At 40.3% G+C, this 24,683-nt stretch overlaps 1 protein-coding gene across 1 annotated transcript in view; it reads left to right on the top strand.

The window, feature by feature from the left end:
- Nucleotides 1–23,122, top strand: part of arl15a (ADP-ribosylation factor-like 15a) — a 92,836-nt gene extending 69,714 nt beyond the window's left edge. Inside the window, exon 5 of the mRNA XM_026343161.1 lies at nucleotides 21,249–23,122. Coding sequence (XP_026198946.1) covers nucleotides 21,249–21,401 — 153 coding nt within the window. The 3' untranslated portion in view covers nucleotides 21,402–23,122. The remainder of the gene's footprint in view (nucleotides 1–21,248) is intronic.
- The last annotated feature ends 1,561 nt before the right edge of the window (nucleotides 23,123–24,683 follow it).

Here is a 24,683-nt window from a genome sequence, read left to right as displayed (position 1 = left end):
ATCCGGTTGTAACATCACTTCAAAAAATCCTGGATACTGAATTGTTTATTCAGTGGAACATTAGGCGCAAGTTAGGGAAAAAGAACAAATGAGCAGATTGTAGGTTTTTACCTAAACAGTATGTCGAATTGCATGGACTTACTCATCTGTGAACCACTGTGTAAATTATTATTATTATTATTATTTATTTATTTATTTATTTTTTAAGATGTGCTCTGTCAGATTTTAACTTTAACAGGCTTGCTGTCTGTCAACCTGACAAACAGGTCAACAGAGAAAGTGGACGAAAGGCATGGGTAGGGTAGGGAGGGCTTCCTTGGCTGAGTGGAGAGAATGAAGAAAGGGGAGTAATCTGCTCTGTCTGGTACATTACCCATGAATGAGGTCTGAGCTCGTCAGGGGACTCATAGAGGATGCACTCTGGCCTTAGGACACAAAGAGAGGGCATGGCCAGTCACTTTGTAGCACTTAAATCCACCGCTCCAGCTTCCACACATCATTCAATTCAGTCATTTCTGTGCTTCATTGTTTTGTTTTGTTTTTTTGGACTTGCATCACTTACTTAATAAGTGTGCAATATATTGCAGTGCTAGTTTCTGTGACTCTAAATAAAGATAAGGTTAGGGATATGTTTCAACCATTCTTCCAGTGACCTCAGCAACTTCTTAATTTTAACTTTACTTCTCATACATCAAAACCTAATATAACCAGATTATGTTTTTTCTTACACTAATTCAAAGTAAATTAAATACACCAAAATGTAGGAGGAGTTGGGATTACTTTCTTAATATAATTTTATATTGTCTTATATTGTAAGTTCTTATCTATGTAAGTGGGCAAACACTTTGTAAACAACTGGCCATTTGACCCCAGTGCCCCTCTATCCACTTTTAGAACCAAGTGGCCCCTTAATGGGGATGTCCCGGCTGGCATGGATGTGTCCAGACTTGTCGTACTGCCTTTTGCCCCAGCCCCCTCCCACCTCAACAACAGGGGCCCTCCCGTGAATCATGGAGATGTCTTAGAAGGGATATACTCAGCTTTCAAGTAAACTGGGCAGTGTTATTCTCTCAGTCTTATTCTTGACAACAGTTACCATGTAGCAGAGCTGATTATAGCCTGACACCGAGTGTGCATGGCTTTTTCTGTGGTTATGATATCACAAACAGGAGAGATGTCCGTGACCTCACTGCAACATGTTTATGTGCTTGCCTTAATCCAGGGCTCCAGTAGGGACTGTAGGATCTGCATTCCTCTATATGTGCATTATGACTATATCACATGTAGGACTATGTAGGGCCCATGCTACTGTGTGTCAGATAAACACATTGGAATGATGCACACTGTGAAGGAAAAAATATCCACAAACTACTTTGATATTTTTTCCCTCTGCAAAGACCAGCATGTGCACGATTCTACAGTTCAGCTAATTGATTGATAGTGGCGTAGTCCTTCAGCGTACAGTGTTTGGTTCTGCATATTAGCTTATTGTACATAAGCATAATTACTGTAAGAAATCAGTAATTAAAAAAAAAAAAGAATGAAAAAGAATGCTTCATGCCACATGCATGGTAATCTGATTTACGTTGTACACTTAAAATAAAAAAAAAAAAGGTGAGTACAGTAGGGGGCTGCACAGGAGAACTTGGATTAAGTTCATTTTTGGTCTGGTGTCGCATAGAATTCTAGATGTAAGGGTCTTAACAACATCACAATCTCCGGGCAAAATTTATATTTTTTCCGTGGAAGATGTTACGTTACACATCAGGCATTCAGATAAGCAGCGTTGGAGTGTTTCAGTAGATTTGATCTTCCTTAAGAAGATTCACCCAGACGTTTTAAGATATTTTGTTCTTAGTGCAATACAAGTGCAACACAGACGTTCTCTGCAGACAGTATTGTGTGGGACTTGGCAGACACCCCCTGAAGCGTCTTTTGAAAAAGGTTACCTTGTTTGCCCCTTGAGCTATTTTCGCTCTGCCTCTCTGTCTGGACTCGCCAGTCTGTGAAAATACTCCTCACTAACCTTACCTCCTCCTCTCTCCCTCCCATCCAATGTCTGTCATGACATCACTAACATCAGGTATCCAAAGCAGACAGCAGTAAACGGGCGTTTGTTTAATAAGCATTATTAACACACCTGCTTTGCACCACATTCCTGATTACATGGTCTAATGGGACAGGCACTTCAAGTGGGATTAGTCGAGCCTGGGGGCCTACACCTGAACCTTAACCCTACTCTTATATTTGAATATCTTCTAACTTAAACAAAAAGCCTGCGGAGAAATCAAAACTCAGCTCTGACAGTGTGTTTGATCCACTTGTTTACCTATATACACCAAATTCTGTGATCCACCCTCTTTATAGGATAGTTGTATTAAATTAAAAGAGCAGAATTATCACTTGAAAGAATAATTATTGTCCAGAAACCAAAGTCTTGTCTCTATGTACTGGAAACATTGTAGTTAATATTCCCATAACACAGCAAGTTAAATACTAAGTGCCCATTCTGAAGCAATTGAAGTAAAGTGGAGTTGGTTTATGGTGTAAAAACTTGATGTGATATGAAGCTAAATGCATTGTTCCAGCTACCTGTAAAAACACATTTTTATATTTTAAATATTGTATAACTAAGTGTATTATGATGATTTGCTATCTTACTTATTCAGTTCCATAGGAGAAAGCTACATGCTGACAGTGTGCAAGTGTTGCATCTGTATTGCTGTTTAAGTATTAAGGTGAATTAGTTTGGTAAAATGTAACCAAAGTATTGCTGAGCCACTGTAACATACATCAGAGTTAAAGTCCTACAGATGTGTTTGTTTTTGGTAGTGCATGTTTTGTCATGCCCAATATGCTTTTTGTTCTGTTGCTAAGTGCAAATATAAAAGAAAATCTGTGTCCTTTCCCACACAGAATATTATTCTTTCCAGTCCCCAAGTGGGTGGTTGAAAATGTTGTCAATTTTGCCTCGTAAACTGTGGGCATAGCACATAATTGTCTCTGTACCACCAGCATGCACCACATTTGCAAAACCACCTATTCATCTTTTTTTATCGTTGTGGATACGTGATCACCAATTTCAAGCATTTCTCCCAGTGTGTCATGTTGCATTATACCATGAAGGAATTGTGGGCTGGTAGTATGGCATGTTTTGGTGTCTGTTGGCAGAGTGGAATGGAATCCTTTTTGGATACAGTCACTTGAAATATTGGCTTATTTATACTTTTTTATATAATGGCAAATTAGAAAAGCAAGCAATGACCAAGCTTACTAAGAACTAATGGTAGCTGGTGTTGAAATGTTAAAAGTCTCTCATGTGATTTCACCAGTAATGACCCTACATGAGTTACAGTGCAGAGAGTCTCTCTAATGTCTGAATGCTGTAGCATGACCACTCCCGACCACTGACATCCTCTCAGAACATGGTGTTTCTTCTGATTCGTTTCAAGCACTTACTGTCTGGAAGGGAATCAAATGATCTGGGGTGTTTAAGACGGAGCTGCACCATAGCCTCCAGATGAAGGCTATGTGAGCTTTTGAATGATATGGATGCAGATGCACAAACAAGATATGTTGATATATGAAATCTTTTATTTTCTAATATATGATGCAACACAAAAAGCTTTTCCCCTCCCTCCTGCTCATTTTTAAATTACTCTTTTCGTGTCTGTTGTGCAGAAGGGGCTTTCCACTATTCAAAATGTATATTGTTTCCTCTTTTGTTTAGTAATCCTGGCCTGTGGAAAGAAAGAATCTGTTTTTCTCCTGTGGGAATGAACTGCCAGTCATTGACAATGGAGAGGATGGCATTCCACCTCTGACAATTAACTTCTGAAAATGGCATATATCCGGACAATGGCATGTTTAACGGAAACGTTTATGTGCAATAATCTCTTGTAATTGAGGCCTTTTGAAGTAATGCATGGGTGTTGATAGCCATTATTGTTTTCTTGACATGCACACCAAGCAGTTATGCTCACACCTCCAGTGTAGTCGCTTCACCACAAAGCATCATATTGAGCCATATATATTTCAACACGGTTCAAGAAGATGCAGCTGATACTCCTGTAGCACTTCCGTGGAGTCCAACTGGTCTGAACAGACTGACTCAAAAAGTGTCAATAAAGTAAGATGAAAGCTTTGGAAAGGCAGCCTGCTCATTCAGCAGACTATTCTTTATCTGCTTTGATTTTGTAATTTATGATCATTTGACTCTTTTCCAAAATGTACTAATTTACTCCCCAGGGTGAAGGCTTTACTTAATCACTCACAGGCAGCTTTCCAACTAGAGAAAAGCTCTTTCTCAAGGCCTTCACCTCTGTTACTGATTAAGTATTAGGTACTGTAGATGTTACTCAGCAAGATTTCCTTCAACTGCTATCTGATCATATGCCTGATTAGGTGAGATCTAATGACAGTTATTCAGTCCAAATGTATATTTAATTAGTTCACTGGAGGTATGGACAGCATGGGCAAGAAAAAATATCATTAAATGTTTCTTTTGCACTGTGGCTGTAGGAAGTGGTTGGAATATGAAATTATGTATATAAAAAAAAGAAAAATAAATATATATAATGTGTTTAGGTGCATCACAGTATGTTCAATTCAAAAAGGACATTTGTTAAAATAAGTGTCCAAGATGCTTGGGTTTGGTGAAAATGAGAAATGAGCTTCTCAGCAAAGCTCTAACAGTTTGTGTTTCTAACAAAAAATCTCAATGAATTGGTGGTATAATTATCTGTTACACTTTAAACATTTGTATAACAAATTATTTCCTTTACACAGTATAATGCAAACCACCAACTGCAGACATTTCTTGCAGTTATCGTTCAGAGGTTTGCTCGCCGTTTAGAGAATCATCAGGGATTTCCTCAAGGAGTGCGTCAATGATGCTGTACTGCTATACAATGTTTATTATGACCCATGCATTTTAGCATTAAACTACTTTTCAATATATATTTAAAATTATTGCCACACTCAAACAATAATCCCCTCTGATTGCTACGTAATTGTTTAGGAAAAGTTACATATACAGTTATAGTTATAATCACACCTGGTTCATGTTTGCCGTTATGTGTCCACTGTATGCAAAGTTTACCTACTATGCATTTCACAGTTTTTTGATCATAATAATAACATGCATAAAAATCATTGCTTTAGAGATATATAAATTACTCAACTAGAAATACAAAAATTGGTAAGCAGTTCCAGCTCATTCAGCTGGTCAGGATTTGTGCTCTGCACACTGGCACTGCACACATGTTTTTTTTGGAGCATGATAAACTAAACTCAGCCCAGTGTGTTAATAAGAGTGTAAGATCAGGTTCAAAACCTGCTACATAAATATATTGTGCAGTCTAGACAATCTATAAAACCTGATAGCTAGTCATGTTTTTTAGTTGTGTTGGTGTTATGTTAGTTAATGTTAATTTAGTTTATGTTTTAGATCTGAGTTCTAGCGCTCGGTCAGGGAAGGATCTGAAGTAACATCAGTTCCAACAGCTTGTATTGAACTTCTGTGTTATTAACCAGAAATTCTAACGCCTAAAAATAACCACTTTTTTTCCTGTAATCATGGTGACTCTCCCACGTTTTATTCAAAATTATCTCACTCCGTGTACTGTTTGATTCTCTCTGCCTGTCTGCAAGTGTGACAGCTCACACACGTGTCACATATCCCCCTTCACTCCTTGCTCGAGGAAAACATAGACTTGGCTCTGTGTACCAGTTACCAGAGTTTGAGCCCTGTAAGTGATATTCTTTGCTCACAGTACATTGTCTTAAATGTGTCAATCAGTTACATTAGCTAAAAAAAAAAAGTTAACCTACAGAAGTAAAAACCTGCTTTCACTCAAAAAGGCAAAAAGAGGTAGTGTCCCATGTAGTTTGTTAGGCAACTTCTGTGTTGCTAAAACTTGTTTTAGATGCACCAAAATAATGTATTTATGCAAAATTGAATTTGATATGTATAGATGATAACTGGGTGAATGGATTCTACGTACATATGAAAAATGCCTTTGAACTATTGCAATAATGGACAAAGTTTGTAAAATAAACTGACTTTTGTTTGAAATATGACGCATTTCTTTCATAGCCACTCACTGCTCTTAGTCACCCTCGACAGGTGGTAGACATCCAGATGGCTACTTGAATGTGACATCCAATAGACCACTTCCACTTAGGCATTAATTAGTTCAGAAGTTCTCTGAGCATGTATCACGTAGGTAGTTACACTGCCAAGTAATTAATGTGTTGCTGCATGTCTGACCCTGCACAGGTTGAGCCATGCCTGCCTTCTTTCTACCCTCAGTCTATAGTGCTTTAATGTGATCCAAATGTGAGTAGGTTCCTAATAATTGTTGGCACACCATCTGTCATTTATGATCAAAAGAAGCAATTTGTTAAAATCTGCACTTTGTAGGTGATTCATAATTAAGTCTCCCATAATGACAATCAGTATATATGTTTTTTGGTAACCATGGAATTTCTAAATCTCGTTCAAAGTCTTATGAAATCCATAAGAATTGTTCATTTAATGTAAAACTAAAAGGACTCCACTTTAATCTCCTGAAGGGTTTCAATGATAACCACCCAAATAAAAACCCTGTCTCTAAAAATGATGTACCTGTGCAACTAAACTGCAAACTGACCTCACCTCACCAAGTTCTGTGAGTGCCTGAATCATAAAAATACTTGTGCAAGATTTGTTTCTCCTTTTCAGAACTACTGCTGATGCTGCTGTGTACAGCTGTTTGGGACAGCTGCTTGCAAAAATAAATCACAGAGATTTTGAATTGTTCATGTTACTGGGACATTCATTCTTTTTTCTGTCCAATACAGTCACTTGACATTGCAGAAAGTGCAATAATAACTTGATCAAACTGCGTTGGGAATAGTCCAAGACGGAAGTGGCTAGTCAACCACTGTCCTCTGTCACATTTTGCACATGGTGAACTTGCAGGTCTTGGCACACATTGGGTGGTGGCTGTGCTCAATGACTCATGAGGCGCCCAGTGTCTGAAACTTTCGTCAAACGTCTGGCACATGGTGTGTGTGTCATTGTGGCCTGTGACGCTGGTGGCTCTAAATTCCCTGGCGGCAGCTGATTGGTTGTGTAGAAGATGAGGCACAGGTAAGGGCCAATGAATGAACTTTAAGAAGGAAACAACAGTGTGAGCAACTTCGTTACCAAATGGCTCTAACTAACTTGTTAAGATCACCCTTACAATACCTTGCACTTGCGTCATTACTGAGCGGAAATGTCTAATTATTGCCAGCTCATTTAGAATAATCAACAGGGTGAAAGTTGTACATCTGTCGCAAATAAGTTTTAACAACTTATAAATATTGCTAGTACCAGCTGTCTTTTAAAGTTAATGCCTTTTTGCATATTTAGTTCATTTTAGGCAATCTAATTGAGATGAAGATCTCTTATTGCAGATATCTACAGAACAGCAGAAGAAATAAGACACACTGAGTTGCATAACCAGCATCAGAGCATATCTTTAAAAATGTCCAAATTAAAAGTTCATGTTACTGTCTACAGTAAAATGTTAAATTAGTCATTGCAATAGCAGAAAAAATGTCACTCTCGCACCAGAATTGTTATTTTCACACGATTCTCACAGCTGCCTTTAACATGACACCAACAAAGCCATTTGAAGTGGAAAGTAAGTGTGTGTGGTGCTATTGTGTTTGATATGTCAGATGCATGTTGATTTACTGTTTCTTTTCCACAAGTTGTGATGTATTCCGACGGACGTGTTCAGTCTGATTTTGATTTTGCAACCTTTTTGGAAAAGGAAGGGGGGGGGGCATGTTTGCTCAGATCAGTCCCTAAGTACCGATGCTCTTGACAAAGTCATGCTATACTTAACGGTACACAGCATGTAACTGTTATGTTGGCTTTTTCACATACCTCATTGCCAGAATAAGCTCTGGTCAGTGCTTAATCATCAGAAGGACAGTGTGTGAGCTAGAACCTCTCTTAATCTTGTCGTTTAGGTTTAGCAGTAGCATTCAGACCCACTAGACAATCAGTAACAAATAGCTGCAGCCCAGTCAAATGATTCAGCAGATGTCAGGGTCCTTCAGTGGGTTGTTTTTGCCTTAAGAGAGTTAAGTAATGTTGCAAAAGTAGGAGTGAGCCAATTTCATCTTTCTTCTTCTCTCTGCAGAATAATAATTAAGAGAACTTCCAAAAGGGCTCATTGCCAGTCTTGTAAAGATGAGATCATTGTGCAACGTCAAATAATTTTTATCAGCTAGACTATCAAAGATTGGGACTAATGAAAACTGCAAATTGAGAGCAGTCAGCATTCCAAACAGGCATTCTTTTAAAATGTTTCTAACTTGCCATTAAAACCATTCTTCTGGATGCCAAATGAAGATGAATGTGCTCTAAACTTTAAAGGTCCAGCTGCTGCATGAATGTGTGCTGCAGAGTATAGGCACAGCATCAGCAGAGAGATCATCACAGTTTCCATAGATTTGGGGAATTCATGTATTTTATAAGAGACAGGAAAGCATTAACATGTTGAACAACAGCATGTGCAGCTGGGTGGCTCTTTCAACTATTTCGTCTGATGCTATAATCTTCCTCTCCATCAAAAAGCATAAAAAGAGAAATTGTAAAATAGTTATATGATGACGGCATAATTACAGAACATTTGTGCAGTCACTGAGATCATATTCTCTCACCGTGTACGCTGAGTGAGCAGACAAGACTGATGAAGGTACTGGGAGAGGACAGCGGATGAACAGCAGGAAAGCAGATAGGCAGAGAGGGAGGGGGGTTCAGGTGGCGTGACTTTTACTCCGCAGCATACTGACCTTGACAATGGAGCCACTGCCAGTGACTCGGATAGCTCTCTCCAGTACCGTCTACTGCTCTTTCTCTCTCTCTCTCTCTCCTCGCTGTCTGTTTCCTTTTCTCACTGTCTCTCTTTCTCGCTCTTCCTGTCTCTTTTTGTTTTTCTCTCATCCCCTGTCACTCCACTTGCTCGTAGCAAATGTAGCCTGCTGTCTGTGGCAGCCAAAATGCACCACCACCTCTCTGCTGCAGCTCACCCCCCTCTTACCTCACGTCTGCTCTTTTTCCAGACAAGCGGGTTTAAAAAGTCAACTGCGTATTGAGCCGTCTAGACTGAAGCCGGTCAGCAACCAACCCTCCCCACCCCCAAGTCCCCTTCCCAACCCCCGACTTGCGAGTTGCTGGCTATAGTGGAAAAACGAGTGTGGAGCAGGTGACCTTGTTAAGCTGTGTCCCTCATTTCTAGCCAAGTGAAACACAGCTCTATGGACACATGACATAAAAATATTCACTGCAATATAACAATATGTATGTATGAAACATATCCAGAGGTGTCATCTGTCGTCTTCATTGAAATGCTGTATGAGATATTTTTTTGTCAATTGTTAATTGCTCCAATAATATTTATATGTAACATCAAAATGGATAACATTAATAATAGTAACATGAAATACATGACAGTGTTCTGCTTTTCACATAAAATCAAGGTTAATTCACCCAATGTCTGTTTTTCTAAATACTAAATACACAAAGCATAAATGCTCTCTGTCTAGCTTTTGATTCAGTTTTATGGCTAATTTTTGACTTTGTGTTATGTATTCCAGGAGCAACAAACTTTATCTACTTTTCACATTCTTGTCATAATAGTGGTTCATGTTATTAAATCTTGCAGAAACATTTGGTTGGGAAACCTACAGTGTGAATCAGCTGATAGAAATCTTAAAAGTAGCTTGTGGCATTGGACAGCTCTGCTGTTTTATTAGCCCAGAGAAAACACCAGATTATTTTTACCAGTATTATTTTTGTAGGGCTTTATCTTGAACAGACAACAACAACTAACAGTTTATTTAAACTGCAGAAGATCCAATATATTTTGTTAATGTGTTTTCTGTTCCCTCAGGTCAGTTGATGAGGTGTACCGTATGGCACCCCAAAGTGTGACATTCCATGTAAAGCAGCACGTGATATTTTTTTAAGAGGTGTCTCCTGTCAGCCCGTGGCCTTGCCATGTGCAGTTGGATGACTTTATCCTCTCTGGTAAAACATAGCGTTGACAGCTTGATTTTCCAATTGAAAGTTAACTGTTACAATTAAGCTGTCTTTAAATGCCACTCTGTAAATGTCTTTCAGTCTTGTGTTAAAATCATAGCTCTTAACTGTGTGATTTAATAATTTAATAATGCAACTTAGTTTTAGCACAACAAATCCAGTCAGGTCTGCAATTCTTGGTTACTTCAATTACCTTGGGGTGATGCAAGTGATTCCACAGGTATCCTCATTATTTCTTTTTGGTGTGAAGTTAATAAAAAGGGATTGTTGAAGCAAAGCTCACATAATCTGTTTCCCATCCCACAAAGTCTGTGATCACTGTGGAACAGTTTCTGTTCAACAAGCAGGACAACAGAAAATTGTCTCAGTGGTGGCTAGAGAGTGAGCAACACCTTTGCATTTTGCATGTGGAACAAAGTGCCTGACTCGTGTCTGGTTATAAAATCCTCTTAGATTTCATGAAAGGAGTGGAAATGGAAGGATCGTTGTCAATCATGTCGGTTGTGACCAGAAAGTGCTTGCAGCTGTCAGTAACCAATTATCAAATTTGAAAAGGACAAAGTGTGTAGGGCTATATAATTGACTCAGAATATACTGTGTGTATATACTCATATATCCATGTAAATTCTGTAGGTGACTCTAATGTTAAACTACATCTTTATGTCTGTCAGTCAGACAGTAACACACTTCAGAAGGAATACAGCATAGATTTCCATGTACCAGTATTCTCATTTTGCATGTTTCTTGTTTGAATGATTACACAGAGAGACTGCAGACCCTAAAGTGTCAAGAGAGATCTCATAGACATGTACCCACTGCTTCTTCTATCCCACCTTGGGAGGCAAGGGTTGGAAAACCAGTCAAGCAGCACACATTGATTACCCTCTAGAGAATGTGTTCTAACCCTTCGCAACACAATATGTGAAGCTACTTAGAAATTTCTCCTTTCTTTGATGGTTTATCTCTCTTACATCTTTGTCTATCCCACAAGTCCTGCCCTCCCGCCCACCTTCATCTCTGCTTTCTTTCCTTTTCCCACCCATATGGCCTGTCTCATCCTGTCATCCCTGGACTGGTGGTCTGTCCCTCTGGGAGGTTAAGGGGCACTGTGGGTAAGAGGGCAGTTGGCAGGTTGTGCGAGCACCATGCTTGCGTTTTCCCACAACCTGCGTAAATGCTGCTGAACCCTGACCCGAGTGGGTCCTCACTTTCAAATTGGTGTGGAACACAATTCAGACAGCCAGACCCTATTCAGGTCCGGACCTTCCATTGGGGGAGAAAAGAATCCCCCCCATCCCAATTATGGTCACTGCCCTCTCTTTGTCTGCTGGTCAAGCAGGGTCGGACGACCGGCCGCCACTAGCCAGGACAAGACTTCCGAAAAGCCTATTCATCGTGTGATTTGACCCCCAGGTTCCATTGCTAACTCACAGGGATCAAACGCTGTGAATCTCTAGGGGGTTTCTTCCATGGAGCTTTTTCATCCATTGAGAGTTACCCGTCTTCATTCTTGAATACTTAACGTTGATGGTCATTATTGAGTTTATGCATAATTAACTAAAAAAGCACATTGGACAGCATTCATACCTGTCAGATGTTGTATGAAAATCAGTACCATGGTTGCTTTTACTTGGGCTGGTTGCTTCATCGGTTGTATACTCCTGATTTCCTGGTAGTGGTTAAAGCCAGTCAAGAGCAGCCTCATTACAGGGGAAATTTGCATTGCATAAAAATAAACAAATTTCCTAAAAGACACAAAGTCTCACTTTCTAAATTGACCTGAGGAACCACTTTAACTGTGCATATTCTGTATACAAAGAAACCACTGACATCTGGGTTTAACAGATTTCACATTCGTAGAGTAATATAGTTTAGTTTAGCCACTGCCAGAAAAGGAGTGTGAATTGTGTGTTGTTGTGTTCTCAACAATGGTTGAGATAGTTTCATTGCATCCATTGTTTTGTAAGTTTCTTTATATTTGAAAAGTTTGTTTTATCTGTCTGCACTTATGCTATGTAATGAAAGACACCTCTCTTCGATTAATACAGTGGCAAGAAAAAGTACATGAAATGTTATCTGATCTTCATCTAAGTCAAAAGTATTAACAAATATAATGTGTCTAAAGGGTCACACCAGGGGGGTCTTGGGGAAGGAGGGCTTGTGATGGACTTCCTGGTTTTTGAGAGCCCTCTGTGTGGGCTCCTACAGCTAAGGGGGCCCCCTTCACACAAAGACGAGAGGGAGGGCGAGCTCAAGGGAAGGTGCTGGCACATTGACCCCAACAGCAGGGAGCATGGGCAGGATGCCAGTTCATCAGTTCAAGTCCCACAGATCACATGTTCCTTGTCACAGAGCTCTTGGTCTTTAATAAATTGAGTTACTGTAAATCTGTAATAAGGCAAAGCAAACACTGGCACCCCACCTCCTACACTACACACACTGCAGATATTCTGTCCAGACTTTTCTTAGTGTCCTACAGGTCAGCTCCTTGTGAAGGGGCCCATGTCCCAGCTACTGAACATGCCAATTATGAGGGATGTTTTTCTTCCCCTTTGCTCCCAACCCACAGTCTAACAATAGAATATAGCCTTTATGTTTCTAGACTGCAACTTCACTGGGTTTCTGACCCTCACTTCTTGATATCTTTCAGTGACCTAACCCAAAGATAAGTGTATTTTAACACATGGCATCAGTTTTAATAATGCCTTTTTCATGATGAAAGCGTTTTGCTTAATTTACTTTATGTTGACTGTGGTCATAAACAATTGCTCCTTAGGGACAGTAAAGTTGTTATTGGTTGACTGATTTTAAGGAAATTCTACCCATCTACAATACTGATAAGTAAATATATTATTTTATGGTTTGTCTCCCTTACATCTTTGTCTATCCCACAAGTGGATAAACATTTTTTAATTGTCACCCAGTGCTAATCCCCATTGTTTAAGGATGTTTGAGTATGTGTTCTGCAAACACACACTGCATCTGCTGTTGCCCTGACCAGACTTGAGGCACGGGTCATTTACTCAAGTAACAGCAGCCAGTGTTTTTGGAAGTCATCTGATCTACTGCAAGAAATATAAAAATAAATGCCTCCGTGCTTGTAAAAACAAAGCAAAAAGAGACCAACCTGCTCATTGTCCAAATGGGAATCTTCTCGGGAACATCTTTTAGATAAATTTCCAGAATGCCTGCCTATATGGAAAGGACATTATCACTGTGTTGACTCTTAAGTGTAATAGCATTGTTCCAAGGAGCACATTGACAAAGTCGACAAGACTGTCCCCTGTGCAACCTCGCTTAGATTTACAGCGCCTCTGAGGATGACTCTGATCTGGCAGTGGTCATTTGGCTTTGAAGAGAAGTGTACCGCAAGTGGATCACTTTGAACCTGCACTGAGCTGGGCCTGAGAGAGACCCATGGTCCCACCTCAGTGGAACAAGACAGTAAATCTAAAAGCAGTTCAGTTTTTGCACTGTGACATGGGGACTAAAGGCTTAATTTGTTGCCTGCTGAATCCCCTGGCCCAACTGTTCTACAACCATGGCCTGGTTCCAAGGTGGCCTCACCTTGTCCTGAAATGTTTCAACAGCAAATGAAAAGACTATACTCAAAGTCCATATCTTCCTCTCTTTTTTGGTGCTCCTCTACGTGGTGAGACTTCAACTATATAGTCTTTATAATTAATTATTTGTTGCTGTATTTATTTTTGACTTGAATATGTATTTTTCTTCTTATTTTACTTTTAAGGTCTGCTACGTGGACCTGTCTTTAGCAGTCTTTATGCACCACTGCACCACTGCTGATTGCTGATTAATTTGATTGGTATCTGTGAGTCACTTACTTAAAAATGCATGTGCTGCCTGAGAACCAATGTATTTTAAAGATCAGTGAGGAATCAAGTAAATAACAACAACAAATACTGTATGATAGCAACATGCAGTCTTTCTCACTGTTGGCCTTTCCAGCTTTTCCAGTGACATCAAGAGCAATCTCCCCTAGCTGTTACTGTGCTGTTGCTGTGCTGTTGGTTCCTGCGTGCTTTAGATTTGTCCACAGGATTCACTACAGTAAAGTGATAACTACAATGACAAACATGCGAGGACATGCATAAATTGTACCCGCTAGTTGCACATAAGATAGAGAAAGGTTTGGTTTGGCATGGGGATCATGCCGAGTTCTTTATAGTCTATACCTTCTGTGCTGTCCCACCTGCCAGCCGGCCCAATAAGACAGAGGGCAGAGGTGTGTCCTGAAGTCCTCACTGCATGTAACTTGGAAACAAAGGTAGTGTCATGTGCCTCACCTACAGCTGATACTTTCACTTAACAGGTGATCAGTAGTTCATTATATACTTTAGATAACACTTGGCGACAGTAATCCATTCAGATGCAAAGCCTTGCGTCCATTGCCCAAGGTGTTACAGCCTTGCTTAAATAGGCTTTAGGTCTTACTTACTGGCCAGTGGGCTGTTTCATTTGACACTTCCCACAGTTTGTGGTGCAGTGTTTGTTTTTTCAAAGGCTTCCCAAGTGTTCCCCTCTAAGGGACCTCCGGGCATTCTCGTGTCTTTAAGGCTCTTTAGGTAAGCCGGAAAAGCAAACAAAGGCATATCTATCATATGGTAAGTGGATCTCACATTACGCTCCCATTTCAATGCAGTCGCCAGTGTGGGCCACTTTCCAAGTGACTGATATCTTCACAGGGGCCAACATGTCAAGGGATGGTATAATTGATTGTCTTGGATATTTGAGTATGCCACTTTCCCTAGTTCAGAGACCCCATATTGCTTCCTTCTCCAGTTTTATAACTTAAGTATGTGGTGGGGTTATGACAGTGAAGCATGATAGACATTTTGTCATGGAACATATTGGGATAAGGACATTAAAGGCCATATTGCCCAACAATTAAACACAAACACACACACACACACGTATGTGTGTATATATGTATGCATGTATGTATATATGGAAAAATTGGAAACTTTCAAGTTTGCTGCATTAATCAGCATCATAAAATGTGATCTGATCTTTATATAAATTAAGAGGATTAACAAATATAATGTGAATAAATTAAAAACGAATCTTTCATGCCTTTGCCATACTATAAAAACCTCATAGTGCTAGTTTTAGCATAATGATCTCTAAAAAGCCAATTGAAGTCAGGAATTAGCATACCTGCAAGAAAATTATTTTGGGGGTGTAGACTAAAGCTACTTTGACTGACAAAAAAACACTCAAACATTTTGAGTTTGCTCCATACAAGAAGAATACACTTATGTAAGCAAGGCCTCACCAAAAGGAGCTTTCAGAGGATCTATGATCAAGAATTCATTTTTTAAAAAGGTCGAAAGGGTTACAAAGTGATATAAAAGACTTTAGAACTTCACCAGTCAACAGTTAGGCAAACAATCTACAAATGGAGACACTTTGGGACTGAGGCAACACTACTAAGAAGTGGGCAGCCAATCAAAATGACCCTAAGAGCACAACGAACACTCATTAATGACGTAAAGAAACAATTTTGAAAACAACTCAGAGAGACAGACAAAGATTTGAAGGCTTCATTGGAACTGGCTAACGTGTGTTCATGAGTCCACAGTACATAAAACATTGAACAAACATGGTGTCTATGGCAGGACACCACAAAGGAAGCTGCTGCTTAATAAAAAGAACATTTCTGCACATCTGAAGTTTGCCAAAGAGCACAATGACACTCCACAGCAGTGTTGGCAAAGTGTTCTGTGGACTGATGAAACTAAGATTGAACTATTTGGAAAGAACACACAACACTACATCTGGTGTAAAAAGCTCACTGCATATCATCATGAAAACATCATCCCAGTCGTAAAGTATGGTGGAGGAAACATCATGATTTAGGCCTGTTTTGTTGCGTCAGGGCCTGGCCAGCTAAATTCCCAAGTGTATCAGAAATTCTTCAGAATGATGTGAGAATGTCTGGACATCAGCTGAAGTTGGGTGATGCTACAGGACAATGACCCAAAACACCAAAGCATGTTCACAACAGAATGGCCTCAGAGTTTTAGTGTGGCCCAGACCTCAACCCAACAAAGATGCTATGGAACGACTTTAGAGAGCCACACACGAGATGTCCAAAGAATATGACAGAGCTAAAGCAGTTCTTCCCGAAGAATGGGCTATATCCTGAACAATGTGCAGATCATCCACAGCTACAGCCACAGGTTGAGGTTATTGCTGCCAAGGGGGGTCAACCAGTAATTAATTCATACCTTTTCTTTCCACTGTATATGCATTGATGCATATGTATATGGCCCCTGCTCAAGTTCATCCGACTGTAAGCATCCAGTGGTTTTGAGTAAAGCTCTCCTTGGTCTATAGAGGATGTTTGATGATTTAAGTTTTTTTTTTTTTTTAATCAGCTTCTCTTTATGTTTGGCTTTTTTAAACATTGCTGAAAGGCAACATCTTCTCAAGTGAACATTTCCTGTTCTTCCTTTTATGATCTTGTTACCTAAACAGGAAGAGATTATTAGAATTATTTGATATTATTGAATTTAGTTTCGATATTTTTCTCAGACATTTGGAACCTAAGGCAACTGCAAGAGCCAAACTCAACAAAAAAAGAAAACATGCCCTAGATGAGAAATTGAGTTGACAGCGCAGGTCATTTAACTTTCTTTTACGATACTGATCTGCTATAAGAGTGTGTCCAACATATCTACATCTGTTCCATCTGGGTTTGCTGTTAACCTCGGCAAGAATGCTAGAACTGACTTTAGATCTCCAAAATACATGTACATAGCACAAGACCATTGAACCACGGCAAGTCTTTTTATCTGAGACATCCCAAACAAAGCATGTTAACTGATTTTACTTTGTTGCCTCGGACCTCTGCCAGTGCACCCTTGAGATAGACAACTTGATTGCAGAAAGTACTGTAGGAAACCTCAGGATATAGATAAAATAATGAAAAAGCTGCTGGACTTTGAAGTTAAGTAGTCACTCCTGCAAACACTGCTACAAATATAGGTCATATTATGCTGCATATTAGTTAACATTTTGCTGTCAGTGTTAAGTGTCTGTTACATTTTATTATTATTTTTTGTTTATATACCTGGTTGGCATGTCACAAGAACCTCTACTCCTGTAGTAAGCTAATTCCGAAATTCAAACTGTGCCTCAGAACTTTTGGAACGTAAGGAGGAAACACCTCAAACCTAGCTAAGCATCTGATAGACAGACATCCAGATCTGTAGAGTATAAGGAGAAAGTTTAACTTGCGCTACAGTAACTGTTGTATCTGTTGTGGCAATGCTGCATATACACTCCATCCCAAAGGTATTGAGTATTTCATTGTCCCGGGACCACTCAGCTAAGGCGCCTTGATTGTGATCTTTTACTGAGTGGTAAAGAGATCACCAGATTGGCATTGGCAGAGAGCAGTGGATGGAAGGGATTGTAGACCTGGATTTGGGAATTCAGCTAGGCAGGTGCTGTAGTGTTGACCACTCTGTAGGCAAGATATATACGCTTAAACTAAATCTCTCTATTGTATATCTTAAAGCAAGGCTTGAGGGCATATAAAGTCAGTCTGGATTAAACAATCCAGGAGGTATGAAGGTAGACATGAGTGAGCTTGTTTGGTTTCGTTTGTGTACTATACCTGTATGAGACTGGTAACAAACCTGTTGCACAGTGCATGCCCCATTTTTAACTACAGTATGAGTATAAAGAAAAGTAAATAAGCAGGAAAACATGAAAAAGGGGGAATTTAATTTTAACCTAGTGAAAGTTCAATTGTAATAGAACAGTTTTTTTGTTTAGTTTTCAGTACATCCAAAGAAGGCAAACATTTGAATACCATCTGCTATCTAGTTTATTTTTAAACTGAGCACCACTGCAGAACAGAACATAAATTGTGCAGGATATAAATTTGTCAGGAGGTTTTCTCACACATGTACTCAGCAGCCAACATCATGCAGTTCCTTGACTACAAATTTGCCTCAGGCAGCTGTCTCTCCTCTGCCACTGAGTCTTTTTTGCCGCTGTCTACCGCCTTGTTGTGTTTAGTTGGTCAGGAGGCCAGAGCAAGGCTGTGCTGGCAGTAGACCACTGCCAAAGCTCTTTTTATTCCTCCAGGATATCCTTAACTTGACATTATGCCAACAGTGACCATCACATGTAGTAATCTGGCACAGGTCAAGAAGCAGCTGGGTGCATGCATGTGCCATGCGTGCCCATCCACTGTCTAAGGAAGCCAGAAGTAGGCTTGCCAGGCTTGAAGCTTAAGCTTAGCTGACCAGCCACTCCCTGCAGACACTGGGTCACAAATTACCATTACCAAACGTCACTACCATGATCAATTTGTACTTCCCATATCCCTTGTTAAATCATTTAATAAGTTCCATTATAAAAGATTAATGTACAGTAAATTTTCAATTACCAGTGAATATATCATCTAATCCTACATACTTCAACTACTTGAAACACCTTGCTTGCACATTTTTATATTAATCAGGAGAATAATAAAGTAATATAATAACCTGTCTATAATAAAAGAAAACAAAAATGTTATATAAAATCATGCTCCTGCATGCTCGTAGTCATTGTACTGTCCTTGGTGCACATTTTGTCAAGTTCTGTAGTCACTTCAAATATTTGGACTTGTTGGCCATGGGTTCAGCTTTCCTGGAAACAAACTTGTCCTCAGTTTTATATCCCCTGGTCACTGGGATTCTTGCTACTTGAATACAGTTGTCACAGACACAGGTGATCAAGGATTCTTTCTTTTACACTCTTTTGCATGTACTCTATAAGCCATTTGCAAGGACCCTGGTCTTTATGACCTAGAAGAAGCTAGACTGGATGACCCAGTGGTCATCCTAGGAGCCATCTGGCAACACACGTCTTGTGTGGCTTACCTCTCCCAGTGCCTCACGCAACTCCTTAAGCAAGCATAAGTGTGCTTAGGAGCACTTAATCTCAGAAAAACTGGTTTGGGCCACACTGTTGACTGCCAATGTAGAGACTCCTGACTGTTAGGTCATGGGGTTCTTTTAGTCATGTAACACTGAGACTGAGTTTTTTTGGCAATATGTCCTGTCCGCCTGTTGTGTGATTAAAATCTCTGGATTGGATGTGCCCAGTCAGTGAAATGTGGCCCGTATGAAGGTGTCCATACCAAGTAGGTACTAAGCAGATGGCGGAATCTTTAGTATCTCAGACTTCTCGTGTTATCGTGAGTGAGTACTGTAAAGCTACACTGAAAACTTAATAAGTCATCTGGTATCACTGGTAAGATCAGTTGTCTGTTGCATAGTGCTAAAGAAGGCATTTGCTGCACTGTGAGGCGCTCCTGGGTGTGTTCTATTGGCCTGTTAGGCAAGGAGGGACGTGAGAGAAGCTTGAGCCTGTCTGCACTTGCACAGAGGTCACCGCTGGCCTTTTGACTGTCTGCCAGTGCAGGGGCCACGGTCTTCCAGAAGAGGGCCTTGGCTATGGGCAGACAAGTGAGCCAGCCAGCTAGCCAGACAGACAGCCACATCGTCTGCAGTATAGGTCTGGGGCTACAGCCTGGTCTAGGGCAGCTCAAGTTACCCAGACAGATTTGTTAACACTGTTTGGGTCCGCTCGGCTTTCTAGCCAGTCCTCTGAGCCAAACGCGGCTGAGGTGACTTAATCTGTCATTAAACTCACATTACACTCGGACAGAGACTCGGCTCAGGGGGACGGAGACAACGCTCACTCTCCCACTCACTGGCATGGCTGGCTGGATTTGAGCAGACACAAAGAAACCCCCGTACTCCTCCTCCCCACAGCCTTTATGCCACACACCATGGCACAGCTAGACAGCACAGCACAGTCTAGACAAAAGCAATTTCACTTGAAGTTGAAAAGTCATTTGACTGTGTGACGGGCACCCGTGTGGATTTGATGGTGTTTACTGGGTGCACAAATCTATTTGTCTTCTTTTATTGGAAAAGACCAAAAGAGAACACTGTGTTATCTGCTTTTATTTTAAATTGTCTTCACTCATTAATCATTTTATATTTGCAGAAATATGTAGAAATACTATTAGAAAGGTTAATAGCAGCTTCAGTATTTCTGCAGTAATTGATTGATATCCCATTTTAGCCTTTGTGCTTTTACACACACTCAGTAAGTGAAAGCAAGTTTACAATACACATAAACAAGAAAGAGATTATTTGGGTAATTTATAGACAAGCCCTTCAGATGTTAACAACTGGGAAACAGTCCTTTAGATTTCAGTGTTTTCAGGACTTATAAATGATGCAATTACTGTGATAGACAGCTGATTCTTCCAGCATTTGTTTATATTGTTTATTTTCACTGTGACAGACATATTGTTTTAAACTTTTTCAGACTCAAAACTGTCAAACTGAGCATGAAACTGACTAAATATGCATACGTTGTGGATGGAAAACTGTAGTTGCATTGCATCAGTGACATGAGGACCTTTTACTTTTTTGTTTTCTTTTTCTTTTTTGTCAGAGCTGCTGACAGTACACATTTGTCTTTGTACATTCTTCACTGGCTATCAGACAAACAGGAGGAGATGGCTGAACTTCGTTCACATCGGGCAAACAAAATTGCTTCCATTACTCTCAGCTTGAAGATGTCAGAAATCCTAACAACCACTAGTACCTTCAATGGAGGTCTAAGACATTGTTTCCCTCTGTCGAGATTTGTTTTTACGTAACAGCTGGTTCTGGTTCTCCTCTTGACCACCGCACCCCCACGGTCACGAGCTGCCAAAATCCCAACATATGAACTTTAGAATCAACAGTTACAAAGAACAGTGCCAAGTCTCCAAGCCGCATATTTTTCAAATAAGACTTTTCATTTAGTTCTATGATATTAGTTGAATTTAGTTGCTTTCTGGTGTAAAGCTGAGCATGGATAGATTCATGACTGTGCATGTATTTATGAGTGATTATGTAAAAACATCTGATGCATGCGATGGTGCTGTGCATGGAAAACTACTTGCATTGGACATGATGAATAAAAATGGTTATTTGGATGGTCAACAACACTGTGACTAAATCACTGAATACACCCAGTTCTGTAAATAGGACATGGTTTGAGAGATGTTGTAGCTTTTCACTTAAAAATTCATCATTTTATTTTTACAATGCTTTAACATAATCTCTGTTTTTGTCGACAGATCAAGAAGTATTTTGAGCTCGAGCCACTGGCCCGGGGGAAACGCTGGATCTTGGATGGCAGCACCACCGACAACATGGAGGCAGTGAAGGAGAGCTTTGGTCAATTCATTAGCCTGTTGGAGGACAAAGACACTGAGCTTGCAAGGATATGATGCTAAAGGGCGATCAGCTAAAGACGAAGAAACAACACAGTCCTACTGGTGCCCATGTACACACACTCACGCACAGACACAAACGTACACTCAAGAAAATACAGAGTTGGGCTCTCTCTTCAAGATGTGTATTGTATGTAATCCTTCCTTCACTGCGATCTCATTTTACAAATTGGAATGGTGTACACAAGCAAGAGTCAGCCACTGCAGCCTGACAGGGGTGAGCCACCATTAAACCCATCCAATGTAAAGCAGTTTTGAACTATGACAGGAATGGAAATCTTGTTTACTACTGTCTGTGCCATTGTGATTAAACCGGTGGCATTTGGGACGTATGGCATTCCTTTAGTCATCATTAGACACTAACGCATGCACACACACACACACTTTCTCACTCTTGCACACACTCATATATTGCCACACACAAAGTGGAGCCCAGTTTGTCTGTAGATATGTTTAACGTCTCCACTAATTACTTTACAGGATGTTGGGGTGGGCACGGTTGATATTCTTACCACTGAGAAGTACTGTATGGCTGAAGTGTGCTTCTCCTTTCGACTCAGTAACAACGAATACCGTTGTGTGATTGGAGTGCATAGTCCAAAGCTTTGTGTTATGTATGGTAGTTACATATCAGTGTATGAATATCTAATCTGAATAGTGTAGTCTGAGTATCTCATGGAATAATACGTACTGGCAACCAAGTATAATGCTGTGTACATTCCTGTGCAGCCATACGCAAGTACTACTAATCAAGTGACTAAGTGCTAGGTGACTTTATGAGACCATGTGGAGAAGGTGGGAACCAGTCTGAATGCTTTTATACATGTGCAACTTAGGATATATTTTATAGCTCTGTATGTTAACGTCGTAGAGCTACATTCAGATTTTTTATATATCATACCACACTTATGACTTTCAAATCAAAGACCAAAAAAAAAGGAGAAGGAAAAGCAGCAGTGATTGACCAGGCTGGATGCAGCCCCGAGGCATAAATATGTGATGGATTTAGTTTTATGTTATTGTGCAAATGTTATGTTTGTTTTTCTACATTTGTATTGCATTTGTTTCTTTTTAAATTTGACAGTAACCCTCTTAATACTGTCTAGCCACTCCAGTCTCACATCAGAGTGGAATACAAACTATCAATCAGCTGCAGCAACAGCTGCATGTGACAAGTCTCTGTCCAACACCCTAATGCCTTCCAACTGTCTGTGAAGACCCCTCCCTGTCTGCTGTTTATCACGGAGCCTTGCCCCACCTCATCCCACCCCGTTCTAACCAACGCTGCCCCACCACCCCAGCTTCGCTCCCTGTCCCCATGACCGCTTGGTGGGCTTTTTATCCCAGATGCCATCGTTCAGCCAGGATGCCCTTATGTGGACCCACCTCAAAAATATGTTGTATTTATCGTGCCACAGGCGTGTGGTTGCCCCTGCAATGCGCGTCTGTAATGTTCACACGTCCTCCCTGCGTACTTTGTATATTTGTGGTTGTTGTTACGTCTGTAATGTTGGGTTTTTAGAGATTCAATCACCTGGCATGTGATCTGCCGGGTATTTTTTTACAGTCTGAATGGATCCGAGCATTCAGCCACATGAATGCAAAATAAATCTGTTGACTAGGATTTAAAACAATGTTGGACTTTGCATATCATCTGCTCACACATAGGTTCTAAAACATTCATTGCAATCCCTTTTTTTTTTGTTTGTCCTGTTTTTTTCAATTATGCATTTTGTCTAAAATGCCTATTAAACTTTTAAAAAGTTAAAAATATTGTCTCAGTTGCTTTTTGCATTTTGTGTTGTGGAAATATGAAAGAGGGGGAGACAGGGGGAGTCTCCAGCCGGACTCGAAGCGGGGATGTTGCAGTTACGGGGCTACCAGTGTGCTCCCATAACACTTCCATATTGTTAATGTATAACCTCATTATGGGAGTATGGCTGATGGTTCATTAAACTGTGTCAATATATTCTGTAATCTGCCTCCACAGAGTAATTGCTTAGCTGCGCTGTTCATTTTTGTATTATGTTTGATCTATTTGATGATTCTTAGGTCTATTTTTATATATTAATTCAATGTCATAATCATACTTGATGTATCAGTGTGAAGTCTATGATGAGTTGTATGTGTGCTTACTTTTCTGGAAACCGTTTCTTCACGGTGTCTGATTTGTGATTTAAGGTGATCTGTGGAAATCGGAGATGCTGGAAGACAATCGGCAAAACACAGATGAGCCAGTGGAGTCTGAGCCAAAGTAACTTTTTTTTTTTAAGTGCTCAAAGTCAAAGTGGAAAAGCTGAAGAAAGTTTTGAGTGGAAAGTTAACTGAGTGAGACAGTGGTTCCTGATAAATATACTCTACCCTGTGCTACCTCTGCCTTCCCTTTTTCTTCTTTTGCCCTTCTTCCCTCTCTTTCAAATTAACCGTGTGGCTTTAATACAATGTGTGTCATGCAGGTTGCCCCGGCGACTCTTTGATCCTGTTTTCCAGTCTCTGCCTCTGGGGCAGACGTGCTTCTCTTCAGTCTGCTGCACACCAGCTCTGGAAGCTGCTGCAGCTCTGAGACAAACCATGGGCTGCTGCGTTCATCTCACTCCCCCTTTTCTTCCTGTCGCTCTCACTTTCTCTCTGTTTTTTGAGGCCTCTCTATCGCTCTCTCTTCTTACTGTTTTTTTTTTTTTTCTTTTGTGTTCTCTCCATCTCTCTGTCTCTCTCTTACTCACTCTGCTTCCCTTTGGTCTTGCCAAAGCAGCCCTCCCTCAGCATGGGCATCCAGGATACCCGGGGGAAGAGAAGAGGCCAGGACCTCAGCGAAGCAGCCCTCCTTGGAGGAAAAAAGAGAGAAACACTCCTCCTGACTCTCTCTTTCTGTCTCTACAGTTGACGTTACTCCCTTGAAAAAGAAGTAGCCAGTCCTCTCCTCCCACACTGAACCTTTACCTGCTCTACCTGTTTAATTGCTGGTGTCTGGCTGCAGTGCTCAGAATTTTTTCCCCTCTTGTTCTTGTTGGCGGCAACCCTCAATGTGACTTTCATATAAGAAGCTGCCGTGTGAAAACACAGTCCAGACTTCTCTCATACTCTACAGTTACATTACCAAGAAACAATAATGTAGACTTAATGTTTACTGGGATGGTTACAGTATCTTGAGAAACCTTCAAGTCTCTGCAGGTCGATTTTCAGATTCACTAAAATGAATGGTAATTAATGGCTGCCTGGAAGGGAGGAAAAACATTTAAAGAAATCAAAAAAATTATGGCAAGCCTAATTGTTGGCAGT

This window comes from Anabas testudineus, chromosome 9 (genome assembly GCF_900324465.2).
Source record: "Anabas testudineus chromosome 9, fAnaTes1.2, whole genome shotgun sequence".
NCBI classification, from domain to species: domain Eukaryota; kingdom Metazoa; phylum Chordata; class Actinopteri; order Anabantiformes; family Anabantidae; genus Anabas; species Anabas testudineus.
This window is presented reverse-complemented; position numbering and strand designations above follow the sequence as displayed.